General features: G+C 42.5%; 1 protein-coding gene and 1 pseudogene across 1 annotated transcript in view; both read left to right on the top strand.

Moving 5' to 3' along the window:
* LOC139655526 (fibronectin-like) overlaps window positions 1–2,124 on the top strand; it is a 34,049-nt gene extending 31,925 nt beyond the window's left edge. The window contains exons 26-27 of the mRNA XM_071532963.1: window positions 1,121–1,269; window positions 2,098–2,124. Coding sequence (XP_071389064.1) covers window positions 1,121–1,269; window positions 2,098–2,124 — 176 coding nt within the window. The remainder of the gene's footprint in view (window positions 1–1,120; window positions 1,270–2,097) is intronic.
* Window positions 2,125–13,567: 11,443 nt separating this feature from the next.
* LOC139655533 (E3 ubiquitin-protein ligase TRIM39-like) lies at window positions 13,568–17,042 on the top strand (annotated as a pseudogene).
* The last annotated feature ends 550 nt before the right edge of the window (window positions 17,043–17,592 follow it).

Genomic DNA, 17,592 nt, shown 5'->3' with positions numbered 1-17,592 from the left:
GTCGGATTGCATTGCAGCCTGTTTCGCGGCTGCCGGCTGAAGCGATCCCGCTCAATACTGGACCAATTTCAAAAATTGTTGTCCCCATTAGTTTCTTAGACACCCGCAGTTGGGAAAATAGGGTCCAGGTTGAAAAATACCAAAGTTACCCTTTAAGCAACCAAAAGTAACACTGATCACTAGAAAGCACAAGCTCTGGTTGATAAATTTCATCACTTCTCTTTTTTTGTCTCAGTTCCTCTCAATGCAAAAGGTTGCAGATCAACAGCACAAAATGAGACTGGTATCACTCTGCAGTGGAATAAAATGAACAGCGCCATCAGTTATGTTCTCCAGTTTGATGGTGCAGAGATAAACATCAATGCACCAGTAGGAGATGGACCAGTAACTCACACAGTCTCATCTCTCACTGATGGGACTCAATACACATTCACTGTCTTCACTGTGTTTGAGAATGTCAGAAGTAGTGGAGTCAACATTACTGCAGTCACTGGTAAGACATCTGACTTGACTACATATGCATTTGCAATTTTCTGTTAAACTGTATTCACTGTGGGGAAACCTTGTACTTACCCTATATTTACTGTGAACAAGAGGGGAACAAGCACTGCTTTATTTTAAAGCCTGCACATGTTGTACTTGCTCCATTACTACAGGGAACAAGCACCAATAACATTTGTTTTGTCCCCCCTAATTCGTAACTGTACCCTGTAATCATTTTTTAAGTATGCAATAATTATGAAAATAGTTACACCATAACTACTTTATAAATCTCTCATAATTACAAAATTGTTATCCCTTAATTCCCAGACTTCTTGTTTTGTTACCCTGTATCTACAGCATTGTCATTTTATTAGTACCCCATAATTATGATCTAGTTACACCGTAATTAGCGGGCTAAAAAATACAGCGTTACCCAAAATTCTTCCAAAGAGAACCAGTGGTTTTCACCCCATGATAAGTGCAATCTGCAGCCATTTTGTGTCCCTCCTAGTCAGCAGTAGGTTTCATTGATGTGTGGATGCAAAATGGAGCAAATTCAACAACCAACAGGAATGCTGATAATTTTTAAGTACAAGACCTGCTTAATAAATTCCCCCTTCCTCTTTTTATGTCTCAGTTCCTCTTAATGCAGAAGGCTTCAAAGAAGCAGGACAAGATGAGACTGGTATCACTCTGCAGTGGAATAAAGTCAACAGCATTGTCGACTATATTCTCCAGTTTGATGGTGCAGAGATAAACATCACTGCACCAGTAGGAGATGGACCAGTAACTCACACAGTCTCATCTCTCACTGCTGGGACTGAATACACATTCACTCTCTTCACTGTGTTTGAGAATGTCAGAAGCAGTGGAGTCAACATTACTGCAGTCACTGGTATTCACTTTTTTTTTTTTTTTTTTTTATAAATTAATGCCTTCCTTGATTCATAAGAACATCTTTCCATTTTCTCCTTCATAAAGTTAAGAGCATCCCTTCAGTTTCATCTTATAATTTTGAGCACTTTTTCAAGGAAATTATCAATATAACCTTCCTTTAGCTTGTCAATATCCACAATCAACTGATCAGAATGTATACTTCTTATTATCTTAAGTTTAATATCATGCATAATGATGAGTTCTTTGAATTATTAACAAAACATTAACACATCTTATTATTTTTCTTTCATTGCACATGAACACCACCTTACCAAAAATAACTTTGACTCCACCTCCTACAACTACTACTGCAACAGGGCCTTGTAAGTCTGTGCATTTGCTATTTACATTGAAGAAGTAGCTCAAACCTGTAGTTGTAAACTATTTCATTCTATTCTTAAAGGTCCCATATCGTGCAAAACAGGATTTACCTGGCCTCTTTGATTATAAAGGAGTTGGATGGTCTATCTAAACATGGTGAAAGTATCAAAACGCACGGCCGCCAACTAAATCCACACAATCCATATTAGAAAAGCGAGCCTCTAAACGAACCGTTTGGACTTCCGTAACTTTGTGGCGTCACAAAGGTTCGCTCATTATCATTTTTGCAAGAAACAATAGGCTAACAAAGTGTTTTTTTCAAAGTGGTTGAGCAGTTGTCATTGTTTTTTACCGCAGAGTTTTCCCTACCTGCAGCTGCGGTGACTCACGTTTCACTCTTGAAACGGTTAGCCAATCAGAACAGAGGGGTTGTTAATATTAATGAGCCTTAAAGGCACAGCAACAGAAACAGCCTGTTCTTGCGAGATGCTGGAAAATGAACATGAAAATGGATTGAGATGGAGTGTTTTTGGTACATGACACCACACAAACAGCTTTTCATGGACCTCAAGACAAAATAAAACATTGGAAAGTGTAGAATATGGGACCTTTAAAAAAATTGGGATTTTGTGCCTTTGATCATATCGCAGTACACATTAGCTTTCAGTGAACAAATAACAAAATATATCATCTTAAAATGTAAAATGCATGTCTGAAAAACAATTTTCAGCAGATATAGGAAAGTTGTATTATATAGCCTATTGAAATATATTTATGTCAACAGATTATGTCCTTGGATTGATCACCAGACTGCAGTCATCACTTGAGCTGTCAGACTCAGACATCAGGAATCTCATTGAGGAGGTAACAGTGGCTGGTGTTTATGTATAGTAAAGTTCATGCTGTATCAATATCAATATCAATATCAGACTGGTTTCAATTCACTTTTTATTCAATATGGATATGATATCTTCAATAAAAGCTCATTTGTGTGTGTGTGTGTGTGTGTGTTTTGATCTAGCTCTTCAGAACATACGGAGTGTCATCATATATCTCCCTGAACATTGCATCTGTTCAGACAGAAGCCTGATGGAAGAAAGAATGGAATGGAGGGAGAGGAGGAAACTGCTCTGCAAAACAGACCCTTCTTTCATCACATTCACATTCACATTCACATTCTGTTAAAACAGACTTACTAGTTTCCGGTTCAGTTTTGCTTTACCGAAAGCTTGTTGTTGTACCAGCTACATATCGATATGGCATTGTTAAGAAATGTTTACCTTGTACATTATTGTCCACAGAAGGTGAAAATGTCACTGTCTGTGACAATGTTTTGGTTAGTCTTTACACTCTACTAGTTAAGATGTACTTTAAGTCTCTGTTGCCCCCGTGACCTAATGGTGGCCAGGAGGGTGTGAGTGAGGATAAATCCCTGTAGTTCGAAAACAAGAGACACACATCAGAAGCTTGTGTTAAGCTTGACCGCAGGATTTATTCTGTGCAATTATTATGCACACAAGAACATTTCTTTCATATCATAGCAAACTCTTGACTATGACTTCAAACTTATGACATTGACCTTAACTAATGACTTTGACACCAGAGATGTGTAACTCAAATGCTCTATGACAGTACAAAACCAAATCAGGTAGAACTTGTCACTCTTTACATTACTATGCATTAACCTATACTCATATACTCAGGAAAATACATTCAATATCAGTATAAACATTGTATCAAAAATGAATGTCTATGTTTCTTCTGTATTTCATTGTTTGAAATATCCCTTTAACACAAAATATCAAAATAATACCAAAAAGTGCTTAAACAGTATAAACTCTCTTGTTCAATTCGGTCTTTGAAAGTATGTATTTAGTCCTTTCATTTTAGTTGTGACACTATCAATATATCTCAACCACTTTCTTTGGTTTAGTTCAACTTTACATTCACTATAACAAAATACACTAAAATAAGAATACAAAAAGTGCAATAATCCTGTTAGTTCTTCTTTCAATTTCCTTTACACTCAACAGGTTCAACTTAGCTTAATACATCCATCAATAGAAAATACATGAAAACATTACGGAATGCTCCTTTTCAGAAACAGAGTGAACATGAAACGTTCTCAATACGCTTTTTAGACACGGTAAAGGCGCCATGTTTTCGCCATCGTGTTTCCACGCTCGACATTGCCATTGTGCCATAAAAACACTATCCATAAAGCCTTAGAATGACTCTATAAACCCTTAACAATTCCCTCATTACACATCAGAAATCACAACTCGTGAATGGCTTGAGCAACCGAATTGTGTTGACAGTAAACTCACTCTATCATAAACTCAATAGGTTCGCTAGCTTAGCACATTAGCATGTAGCTTAATGTTCTCGATTTCACATATTCACAAAACAAATGCTACTACTATTACTCTGACCGAAACTGATACACTCATGACCTAAACAACATGCTTAGCTTTCAAACTAGGTTGTGCTTTTACATTTTGGAGGAATATTAACCCACCTGTAGTTCGAAAACAAGAGACACACATCAGAAGCTTGTGTTAAGCTTGACCGCAGGATTTATTCTGTGGTGGTGCGTCTCAATGGTTTCGTTTACCTCTCAAGCGCCGCGCGCCCCCTAGTGACCTAATGAGATACGCTCGAGATAGATGAGAGAATGTACAATGAAATTACATTTTAAAACCAAAAAAATTAAGGGGTGTCTATTTATCTTCTTATAAATCTTAATCTTTTTTAAATTCACATTTTAATAATGCATATCAAATGTTTAACTTTATACTCCATGAACTGTTTTATCTTTGTCTTTTTTTTTTAACCCTTTACACACTCCCCTGCTTTTTTGAATGTCTCCTGACATTTGTCTGTCTTATAGAGGTGTATGTGTTGTGGTCTGTCAATATGCGTGTGTGTAGAAGTTGTACTGATAAGGGTTGGGATATATGGGGTATGGGAATGGGAAAACGTTATGAAGACCTGGGGCAGGCTGGATGGGCAGTAACATGTTCACGCCTGCATTCCATTGCTGGTATGATGGTTGTCCCAGTGTGCTGTATGTGAACATCTCTCTAGGCATTGCCATCCGCTGGGATCTCCTGAGCCCTTCTGCCTCACCTTGGTTGTCCTCTGCCTCGACTCGTTTTTCCTCCTCTTGTTGAACTTCATTCTGAATCTCTCCCTCGTCCTGAGTGTTCTCAGCTTCCGTTCTGACAGGGACGAATTCATTGGCTGAGGCCCGGAGCCTTGGCTGGGTTGGAGGATTCTGCAGCTTTCGACGGTGTTCTGGCTGCTGAGTTGTCGTCACCATTCTGTAGCATGGGATCTGGAAGTTATGGTTGTATGTGAACTCTTCTTCATCAGAACTGTCTGCAGATGGATCACTGACGTCTGGAACTGTCTGTTTCTGTTTTCTAGGCTTTGGCTCTCTTGTGCGGTGTGCTGTGGGAAGGGCCTCTTCCAGGGGTAGTTCATTCACTGGCATAAGGAGGTTCCTGTGGAGCACACGCAGGGTTTTAGGGCCTTTTTCGGACTGCACCTTGTAGACTGGTCCATCTCCAACTCTCTCCACAACTCTGTGTACTACTTGCTCCCAGTAGGCACGCAACTTCCCTGGACCCCCTCTCTCCGACAGATTTCTTACCAGCACACGGTCACCTGGCTGAAGAGCAATGCCTCTGACTCCTCTGTCATACTGTTTCTTGCCTTTAAATGAGGATTTCTCACTGTTGTTGGCAGCTATTTCATATGCAGATCGCATTCTCTTTGCCCATTTCTGTGCATATGTCTGTCTGTCAGATGTCTCAGACTCTCTCTTGGGTGGGAACAGTAAGTCGACAGGTAAACGCGGACTTCGGCCATACATGAGGAAAAATGGCGAGAAGCCAGTTGCCTCGTGTCTCGTGCAATTGTAGGCATGCACGACGTGGGACAGGTGATCTTTCCACTGACTCTTTTTTTCCTCTGCTAGAGTTCGAAGCATTTGTAGGAGTGTGCGGTTCAGTCTCTCCACGGGGTTGCCTTGGGGGTGATATGGCGTGGTCCGAGAGTGAGCGATACCGGCAAGTTGTTGTAACCTACTGAACATGCTGTTCTCGAACTCCCTTCCCTGATCATGGTGAAGCTTCTCAGGGTATCCAAAGCGAGGGATGAAGTCCTGAAATATCTTATCAGCTGCTGTCTTCCCAGATTTATTCCTCGTTGGATACGCCTGAGCGAAGCGGGTGAAATGGTCGACAATAACCAAGATGTACTCGTAGCCTTGGCTCTGCTCAAGATGGAGGTAGTCAATGCAGACCAGTTCAAATGGAGCACTGGTGGTAATGTGTCCCATTGGGGCTCTCTGTGGCACATTTGGGCGTTTCTGTTTGATACAAGTACATCTTTTGGTCACGTAGTCCTCTATGTCATCCTGCATGTAGGGCCAATAAAACCTCTCTCGGGCAAGATGGGTGACTTTATCTGCACCTACATGGCCCATGTCATTGTGCAGGGTCTTCAGCACTTGAAGTTTCAGTTTTTCAGGCAGGACTAACTGTCTATGTTGTCCCGTCTGTCGATACAGAATCCCGTCCTCCACTACCAGCTTGTTCCACTCATAGAGTAGTCTTCTTGTCTGTCTTTCCATGTTTCTTTTGTCTCGTTCATTTGGAGTCCAGTTTCTGAGTTTCAAAGATATGATCTCTTTAATGGCTGGGTCCTCCTGTTGAGCTGCCGAGATGTTTTCTGGAGTGACACAGGAAACGCTGTTCAGTGGTACGGCATCTTCAGTTCCACTTTCGAGCTGCAATGCCGCTACCCAAGGCACATCATTTTCCTGTGCTGCCTTGCTCCCGTTCCACACTGCAGACACAACATCAGGCGACATGGACTCAGTATGCTCTCTCATTCTTTCCTGGAGACTCAGGGGATACCTTGACAGAGTGTCGGCATCAGTGTTCATCTTTCCGGGCCTGTACTTTATGTCAAAGTGAAAGTCAGCCAGTTCACCGACCCACCTGTGCCCAACAGCATTGAGTCTGGCTGTGCTGAGGACATACGTTAGCGGATTATTGTCCGTGTACACTGTAAAGGTCGGGGCGTAGTACAGGTAATCACGGAATTTGTCACAGATGGCCCACTTTAGCGCCAAGAACTCTAATTTTCCGGAGTGGAGGTGGTAATTTCTCTCAGCAGGTGTTAAAGTTCTTGAGCCATATCCGATGACACGCAGCTTGCTGTCTTGGCGTTGGTACAACACCGCACCAAGGCCCTCATTGGATGCATCTGTATGTAACACAAATGGGAGATCAAAATTGGGGAAGGCTAGGATGGGAGGATGAGTCAGCATGTCCACCAGTTTTTCCACCACACTCTGGTGCTCTGCTTTCCAGGTGATGGGTGTTTTTGACGAAAGCTGTCCTCGGTCTCCTTTCTTGGCTCTACCTCTGTTGATCTGGGGCTTGGTGTTATCTCTGTCAGTCTCAGCAGGTTTCTGTAGGAGCTCAAACAAGGGCCTCGCCAACCGAGAGAAATCTTGGATAAAGGAGCGGTAATATCCAAGAAACCCCAGCAGGGACTTGACATCTCCGACTGTGCGAGGTGTCCTTTCTTTCAGGGCCACAACAGCTTGTAGGTCCTGTGGATCGAGCTTGACTCCTTCTCCAGACACAAGACGGCCAAGGTAGCGAACCTCTCTCTTGAATAACTCACATTTAGCTGGTCGGAGTTTGATGCCGTTTGTTCTCATGCGACAGAGCACTTGTCTGAGATGTTTCAGGTGGTCTTCAAACGTGACAGAGTAACAGAGCACATCATCGAGGTAAGGTACACAGCATTCATCTCTGATGTCTTCTAACACGCCCTCCATACATCGCTGAAATGCTGCGGGTGCATTAGTCAATCCAAATGGAATCCGTATCCATTCATACAACCCCCACGGTGTACTGAAGGCTGTCAGGTGTCTGGACTCTTTGCTCACGAACCCTTGGTGGTACGCACTTCCTTGATCAAGTATGGAGAACCACGTGTTGCCCCCCAAACTGTCAAGCAAATCTTGGATTCGTGGCAGTGGATGACGATCCGGGATGGTCTTCTGGTTGAGACCTCTGAAGTCCACACACAGACGCAAGCTCTGGTCCTTTTTGCGGACACATACAACCGGTGATGAGTAGGATGAGACAGATTTACGGATCCAACCTCGGTCCAGGAGATTCTGCACATACTCTTTAACCTCCTTGTACAAGGGCTTGGGGATGGAATTGTAGGATTTCTGAACAGGGTTGTTATCCACAACATTGATCTTTAGCTGTAAGTTGGGGATACAGCCGATGTCCCCTTCCTCTCTTGCAAAAACATCAGACTCGTCATATAACATCTGGTGCACAGCCTCTTGCTGCTGCTCGTCAAGATGTTCCAAATTGACAGGAGGGTGCCATTTTTCATTTGAGTGTGACTTTGTTGAGCCATCAGCTCTCTCATCTGTACCGCTGGATGTTCTCATCTGGGCGGAGCACAGGTGGGTGTCACTGGTAGGGTTCGGTGACTGCTGGGGAGTTGAACCGAATTGTATTGGCTTGCTGTCAATGATTTCCTCTATACAGCCTAAGACAGATCTCTGGGGCAGGAAGATGTCATGTCTCGTGGGGTTGTGGACTGGGATCCTCACTGCTTTGGAGGAACCTGTGGGCACATCCACTAGCGCAGGAAACAGGTCTAGCCCTTCTGGCAGGACACCCCCTGTGTTCGGTTCAAATAGCATTGTCCCTCCCTCTGGCCAGGACCTGATATGACATTTCACTTGACAGATTTGGCCACTTGGAATTGTGAACCCCTTTTTTCCGACTTTGACGGTGGTGCTCCAAGGCTCTGTTTGGACTGGAGTCTCACTGACTACTGAGACTAGAGCTTCAGCTGTGTTTGGATTGAGTTTCATTGTCTCTGCTAGTAAGTCACATAAACTGACACTCCCTGGGTCTTCCAGACTTTCAAAAATGATCTCCTCGATTACATTGAACCCAAGCAATAGGCCACTTACACAGCGTTGACTTACAAGCATGGGTACATGTATGGCTAAGCATCCGTGTTTTGCACTTTTGATCTCCACCAGTATCTCTACCCACCCTTCAAAAGGTAAATCAGTCCCATTGGCAGCAGTAACTCGGAGTGGGTGATCTGGAAGTAGGTCATCCAGGGACTGGATTTTGACATGTGGTAGGTGTGTTTCAAGCCATGACTTTTCAAGGATGGTAACCTGTGCTCCACTATCGAGTAGCATATCAGTCTTGACGCCATTAAGATAACATGTTACCATGCATCTCCTACCGATCAGTTTTGCGACACGACTTCCTCTTCTTACTCTGGGTTTTATTGATGCCTTGCTACTGGTTGGAGTTTCATTTTCCAGACCGGCTACTGTGACAGGGGACTCTGGTTTGGTTGTGGTCACTGGTGGTCCCTCCCCAGCGACCTCATCCAGTTTCCCGAGGGCTTACTCTTAAGTAGGCAGCCAACAGCTCTGTGACCCTCTCTGCCACACTTGAAACAGTGGGTGCAACTAACAATCCCCTCGGCTATGCATGTCTTGCATCTCCCCTTAGGTACTGGTGGTGATTGTGCGGGTGTTGGTTGGATGACTCGTACAGGCTCCGGGGTACTTAAAACAGGGGTTAGGGCTTTTTCCAGACTCTTTGTGAGGGCTGAGACTTGAGCTGTGAGTTCGTGGATAGCAGTACGGTTGGCTAAGACTTCTGCTTGGGTCTGCAGAACACTGGCTGAGGTCTCAGCTGGAGCCTGCACTGTTTTTTGTTTCCCCCCTTGTTGTGTGGCATTGACAGTGACAGTTTTGTTTTTGTGTGTCTGACCAAGGCGTGTTTGTCTCTCAACCTCCTCACTGACTGACTGTGTCATTATCTCTAAGATGAAATCTTCAGTTATGCTCATGTTAACAATGTGAGGTTTAAGGTCTCGCCTTACATAAGTGTACTTTTCATTTAGGCCCTGATACAATGAGTGGAGAAACACTCCTTGGACCAATTTACTGTCATACTGAAACTCAGACTCACTCTGCTGTGAAGCGAACAGGACACGCTGTTTTAACCCCATTAAACGGTACATGAACTGTTGTGGGCTTTCTTTATCCTGTTGTTTTGTATGGCTAAGCTCCTGAAACAATTCTGCACTACTCTTATCTCTTAAGTGTGCTCTGAGAAACCGTTTAAGCTCAGCTACAGTCAATCCATCTTTGGTACTTAGCATGTCTTTAAAGGTACCAGGTTTGATTGTCTTTATGACAGTGCGAATCACCTCTGCATCAGTAAAATTCTCAGCTAACCCCTCGTCAATCTGTTTACACAGGGCGTTATAGCTTACATCAGAATCAGCATCGGAAATCTGCCCACAATGTAACTTAAATTCTCTACGTGGCAGTAAGGCAGCAACATCTCTCAACTTTATCACATCACCTACCTGGTTAGCTTTGGGTGATGTCAAGTTTACCTTCTCATTCATTACAGATGCTGCTACAACAGACTCAGTCTCTGCTACTAACACATGTTCCTCTTCATCAGACAGAGAAGGTTGTTGCAGTTCCCTGAGGAGGTCGTTGAAGAAGAGCAGGCGAGCCATGCCTTGGTCCTCTTGACTTGCCAACTGGTCACTCCTCAGAGCATCCACGATGTAGTCAAAGAGTTCCACCTCTGTCGCGTCTTCTCCCGGCACATCTTCCTCTATCACATCCTCGATGGCAGCCGCAAGCTTGTGAAGAGCATCTGTGTTGGCTGAGCTGGTCAGTTGGATGAGCTGTCGCTGGATCCCTCTGCGCAGGTCTTTTAGAGCAGACATCTCTGGGTCTCTGAAGTCTGTCTTCTCACTCGTTGGTCCAGGAACTGGTAATCAGGTTCAACTGCAGTGATTAGCTCCCACCAGCATTGGAAGCTAATCCCGGACGAGCCCCCAAAATGTTGCCCCCGTGACCTAATGGTGGCCAGGAGGGTGTGAGTGAGGATAAATCCCTGTAGTTCGAAAACAAGAGACACACATCAGAAGCTTGTGTTAAGCTTGACCGCAGGATTTATTCTGTGCAATTATTATGCACACAAGAACATTTCTTTCATATCATAGCAAACTCTTGACTATGACTTCAAACTTATGACATTGACCTTAACTAATGACTTTGACACCAGAGATGTGTAACTCAAATGCTCTATGACAGTACAAAACCAAATCAGGTAGAACTTGTCACTCTTTACATTACTATGCATTAACCTATACTCATATACTCAGGAAAATACATTCAATATCAGTATAAACATTGTATCAAAAATGAATGTCTATGTTTCTTCTGTATTTCATTGTTTGAAATATCCCTTTAACACAAAATATCAAAATAATACCAAAAAGTGCTTAAACAGTATAAACTCTCTTGTTCAATTCGGTCTTTGAAAGTATGTATTTAGTCCTTTCATTTTAGTTGTGACACTATCAATATATCTCAACCACTTTCTTTGGTTTAGTTCAACTTTACATTCACTATAACAAAATACACTAAAATAAGAATACAAAAAGTGCAATAATCCTGTTAGTTCTTCTTTCAATTTCCTTTACACTCAACAGGTTCAACTTAGCTTAATACATCCATCAATAGAAAATACATGAAAACATTACGGAATGCTCCTTTTCAGAAACAGAGTGAACATGAAACGTTCTCAATACGCTTTTTAGACACGGTAAAGGCGCCATGTTTTCGCCATCGTGTTTCCACGCTCGACATTGCCATTGTGCCATAAAAACACTATCCATAAAGCCTTAGAATGACTCTATAAACCCTTAACAATTCCCTCATTACACATCAGAAATCACAACTCGTGAATGGCTTGAGCAACCGAATTGTGTTGACAGTAAACTCACTCTATCATAAACTCAATAGGTTCGCTAGCTTAGCACATTAGCATGTAGCTTAATGTTCTCGATTTCACATATTCACAAAACAAATGCTACTACTATTACTCTGACCGAAACTGATACACTCATGACCTAAACAACATGCTTAGCTTTCAAACTAGGTTGTGCTTTTACATTTTGGAGGAATATTAACCCACCTGTAGTTCGAAAACAAGAGACACACATCAGAAGCTTGTGTTAAGCTTGACCGCAGGATTTATTCTGTGGTGGTGCGTCTCAATGGTTTCGTTTACCTCTCAAGCGCCGCGCGCCCCCTAGTGACCTAATGAGATACGCTCGAGATAGATGAGAGAATGTACAATGAAATTACATTTTAAAACCAAAAAAATTAAGGGGTGTCTATTTATCTTCTTATAAATCTTAATCTTTTTTAAATTCACATTTTAATAATGCATATCAAATGTTTAACTTTATACTCCATGAACTGTTTTATCTTTGTCTTTTTTTTTTAACCCTTTACATCTCCATGGCGTGACTACTGTAAAGAAAGACACAGCTTTAGACTCAAACTAGCTAGTTTCAGTGTAACTTTTAGTGTCCACTGTATACTCTAACTTGACCACACATCCAGCTGGTGCAACAGGCTGCTGGACCTTTACACTACAATGGCACTACAGTGAAGTGCAAAGGGAAACTGGCAGTATGGCCTACTGGTTAGAAAGATCTCCAAGACCCCAAAGTTCCAACCTGCCAAAGCGTCCATGGGCAAGGCACTGAATCTCCATCAGGTCCAGTGGTCTGTGGCTTCACTGTGACCATTGTGCCACTGTAGCAGTCACAGGAATCTTATTTTCAAAACAAGTATACTTTCCTCAGAATTTTTTTTTCTATAATTGTCAAATCATCCATGTAAGTTATTTACAGATGTTTGAAATTTTGTTTGTCATTGTTTTTGGTGTTTGTTGTTTTGATTTTGTAGAGAGAGAATGTAGAGAATATTTTACTATCTGAAATAAAAGTGGAGCCTTACTGGATGTGAGTGGTTTATTTGGTGTCTTGGGCAAATACACTGTAACCTAATTCATGTAATTCCATTTCTTTCTTCTTCTTGCTCAAATACATACAACAAATCCATTAGTGCAGATTTACTTTTAACTCAGCCTGGGACAACATGGGGTTAAAAAGCGAGAGAGGAAAAAAAAGCTGAAATCTGATAGTATGACTGGCCTGAGCAAAGGGGAGGAGTTTGGCTTCATGACATCAGTGCCAGTTTGGCGTTGCTACCTCAGAGGTCAAGTTTCCTGTTTGGCAACAAGGTAAGACCAAGGCAAAAGAGTAGCTGAATATGTTTCAAAAATTTGAGTGAAAAATAGAATAACTTCAATGATGTTTCTGCTTTTGAGGCTATCACGTACCAGGCAAGTGAAATGTAATGATGACTGAGTAGGTCAATATTTGAAACCATTAGTCTTCCTCCCCCAAGTGTGGGTTAGGGTTAACAATCCATTATGGGGGTGTAATACATTAAAATAGTTTGTACAGTATAGCATAGCAAGATTTTACTGGAGATTTTTAGTCTCAAAATGTCATTAAATTCTACAGCTAGTTTCACATTGCAGAGGCTGAACCATGTGACCACACAACTGGACTTTGGTCGCTGGGCAGCTTTGAATTGTTGAGCACTGATAAGAATGATAATGGGTCCAGTTGTTCATAAGGAATAGATGTGTAATTTTTGACCAAACCTTTTTCTTAATACATATTCTGTAGATCTAATGTTTTGTAGAATTTTTTATATTCTGCTGGTGACTTAATTGGGGCTCAGTGTTAATTTTTTGTTACTAAAACACATTTCTTATGTGTGTGTGAATTCAAGTCATTCATTTCTGATTCAAAACCAATTAACTTAATCCTCTTTCTTTATCATATTTCTGAAGTCATGGCTTCCCCCAGCGTTCTCCTGTCAGAGGAGCAGTTTCACTGTTGCATCTGTCTGGATGTTTCTCCGAGCCCGTCTCCATCCCCTGCGGACACAGCTTCTGCTCGGCCTGCATCACAAGACACTGGGACGGCAGCCAGGTCATCAGCTGTCCCAGATGTAAGAGGGTCTTTCAGGGCCATCCAGAGCTTTGCGAGAACTCCTTCGCCAAGGAAATGGCCGAGCAGATCCGAGCGAGACGGCAAAACGGCATGTCATCGACGCTAGGAAAATCCAGAGGCGTGTATTGTGATGTGTGCGTCGGGAGTAAGATGAAGGCCCTGAAGTCCTGCCTGGTGTGTCTGACCTCGTACTGCCAGACTCACCTGGAGCCTCACCTGAGAGTTGCCACCTTGAAGATCCATAAGCTGATTGAGCCTGTGGCAAACCTGGAAGACAGGATTTGTAAGAGGCACCAAAGGCTCCTGGAGCTGTTCTGCAGGAGCGACCAGAGGTGTGTGTGTGTGCTGTGCACCGAGACCGACCACCGCTGCCACGACACCGTCCCAGTGGAGAGGGAGAGCGGGGAGAAGAAGGTGACGTCCGAACCTCCTCCTCCTATTGCTGTTTCAAAAGGCTTTCCTATTCCACTCACACTTAAGCTCTGAATTTAGCCCTGACACTTAAGCTCTGATTCTGATTCTGGTTCTCATTCGGATTCCTGTCCTGATGTTCAGGCTCAGATGAAAAGGACAGAGGCAGAGGTTCAGCAGATGATCCAGGACAGACTGGAGAAGGTGGAGGAGATGAAACACTCTGTGGAGCTCAGCAAAGTGAGTTAAAATTTGCTATTGTGGGTCTTGTGCTTTGTTCTGCTTCCTTGTGTTTGTATTACATCATTCTGTTTTACAGTTGATTGTTGGTCAGTTAGATCTAGTTAGGTTTATTCTGTGTAAAGTCCTTTGAGACATGCTTGTGATAATGGGGTATATAAATAAATTAACTTGAACTTGAACTTGGAACTAGTTGTCATAACAGAAGATGAAACTTTAATGATTCCTGCAGGGAAATTGGGCCACTGCAGCAGCAAACAGTAACAGGATACACTACAGGATAGCAAAATATAGATACGAATATAGCAAAAGAGCGTAATATAAACACACGTAACTGACAATTTCAACACTAGAACAATTTAGGTTGAAAAATGAATGAAAGGAGTAGGATTCAGCATTAGGAGGGTGTAACTGAGCTGAAATTAACACTCATTGGAATCTAGCTATGTATTTAATACTGCTACTAATAATAATAGTGAAGTAAAAGGGTGTTACTTAGACCTGCAGTACAAATACAGCATCCACAACAGCCATCACTGAAAGCAAACTTTCGATATTTGACAAAACTTCTGTTATTACTGCTCAATGTCCTCAGAAAAACTCAAAGAGGGATATAGAAGACAGCATGGAGGTCTTCTCCGCTCTGTTGCGCTCCATGGAGAGAAGCCAGGCTGAGCTCATTGAAGAGATCCAGAAGCAGCAGAAAGCAGCAGAGAGGAGAGCCGAGGGGCTCATCACACAGCTGCAGCAGGAAATCAGAGAGCTGGAGGGGAGAAGAAGTGAACTGGAGCAGCTCTCTCACACTGAGGACCATCTCCATCTGCTACAGGTCAGTGGTCCTCTCACATCTCACAAGTAGGACCCATGAGCAAACTCACCATTAGGCTGGGGACACACTAGGAGACATTTATAATCCTGACCAATCGACAGATTTCACAGATTTGGGACAACTTCTCTGTTGTCTTGTCTTGTCTTCTTCTCTTCTCCTGTACTTCATCATTTAAAGTTATGTTGGTTCATTTGTCCCTCATCTTTATTTATCTTAGACGTTTCCATCTCTGAGTTCTCCTCCATCCACCAAGCCCTGTGCTGAGATGGTTGTCCATTCAGATACCTGTGTGGGGATTGTAAGGAGAGCGGTGGCCCACATTGAAGAGCTGCTACAACCAGCTTTGAAGAAGCTTTCCAATCAAGGTCAACTTCTCAAAAGATTCTTCATCAAAGACACAACTGTGTATTACAAAATAACTAATTAGATATCATGCCATTGATCATTAATCGAATATACTTGGATGTTGTCTTTCTTATTTTGGCTCGTGTATTCATCTTAATTTACAGAGCATGAGACGATCCAGCAGTATGCAGGTACAGTTTTACATTTTTCTCAGAATTTGTGAAAACCTATAACAAAACAAACAAAACAATACTGATCTCTCTCATCTTTAGCTTGTTCTCTTTCTCCCTACATATATACCCAGACTTCTTATGTCCTCTTTCCTCAACAAAATCAAAACACATCTAGACTCCATATTAAAACATTCATATGCATTCCAGTTTCATCTGGTTCTTAGACTTCTCTTAGGCTCTCGATAACCATCTTTCAAATGATAAATAACAAAAAAGGGAAAAAAAAAAAACATTCGATATGAGCAGAAAAAAGGAAAATGAAGTGACAGCTGTATATAAATTGTGTCCATCCACCAGTTGATGTTCATCTGGACCCCAGGACAGCCAACCCCTGGCTGGTTGTATCAGAGGATGGGAGACGGGTCTGGGATGGAGATGTAGAACAGAACCTGCTGGATTTACCAGAGCGCTTCGACACGGCGCCGTGTGTCCTCGCCGCCCGGGTAAATAAAGACATGATACTATATTTGTCCTTGTAGGGAAGTGCTCTTTTCGCTTGTTCCCTGTGGACAAAAAGAGTATAATTACCTAAAATAGATGAGACCATGGACGAGACGATTGGCAGCCTCCATGTCACACCCGTGGTATTTTTAGTGCAAGTGTTTCTCAAAATTGAGACCACATTTCCCATAAACCCCATTGCTTTCTGTCACAAAGAGGATGTTGCTTCTTCTGACAAAGGTTTTCTGTTTTGCTTTTAAACATGTTATGATTCTTAATGTGATTGAGCTGAACTGATTGAAAGAGAATCGAAGCCAAAGAGATTTCAGCTTTGAGAAGATAACAGTCGTCGCCGTCACCTAACCTCGGCCCTTGTTGCTACGCAGGGTTTCACCACCGGGAGGCGCTACTGGGAGGTTGACGTCGGAGACAAGACGGCATGGGACTTGGGCGTGGCTCGACAGTCGGTCAACAGGAAGGGTTTGGTCACGCTGAGCCCAGAGGACGGTTACTGGGCGCTTTGTTTGAGGAGGGGGGGCGAGTACCGGGCATGTGCGGGACAGGCGGTGATGCTGTGTCTCCCTCAGAGGCCGCAGGTCGTCGGGGTGTTTGTGGATTACGAGGACGGGACGGTGTCGTTCTACGATGCGGAGGCCAGGTCTCACATCTATTCCTTTACCAAGTCCCGCTTCACCGAGGCCGTGTTTCCGCTTTTTAACCCGGATATGAGTGACGGCGGCAACAACAAATCACCGCTCATCATCTGTCCTGTCAGTGGCAGAGGCGGAGCTTTAGATGACATTACAATATGACTTTTAAATGTACATTCACTGTTTGTTTTTTTATCTTACAGCATTTTTACACCAGATAGCATTCATTTCAAAATTTAAAAAAAAGATGGGAGAAGTGTGGTGTGAAACATAGACCACCAGCTGAATGTTGTACACCCCTCTGGTTCAGCTGAACTACTAGGACAAGCATGAAACTGTGTAGTAAAAACTATTTTATCTGTGTGGATATGAAAGGTGTTTATTAAAAAAAATAAATAGTATAACATTTTTCACCTGAAATTCATATTTCAAAAATACAAATGATTCCATCTTCAAAAACACAACTAAGCAAAGGTCTTAAGATGACTCATAACTTCAAGAGTAAACTATGGCATGCTTTATTATCCTGCAAAGCAATTATTTTGTAAAAATAAATGTCAATGTTTTTAATGGCACATGTGTTATTTTGGAGTGAAACTCTACATATGTACAGACTTCATTGGTGACCTCAGAAACCTGTTTTCACTACTTGAGGATATTTCTCAAACATTGCCCTCTGAAATCTCTTATGCAGAGACATTATCAATGTCTT

This window comes from Centroberyx affinis, unplaced genomic scaffold (genome assembly GCF_046629955.1).
Source record: "Centroberyx affinis isolate AG114_WGS23_722 - 3 ecotype Tasmania unplaced genomic scaffold, CSIRO-AGI_Caff_v1 ptg002296l_1, whole genome shotgun sequence".
Lineage (NCBI taxonomy): Eukaryota > Metazoa > Chordata > Actinopteri > Beryciformes > Berycidae > Centroberyx > Centroberyx affinis.
This window is presented reverse-complemented; position numbering and strand designations above follow the sequence as displayed.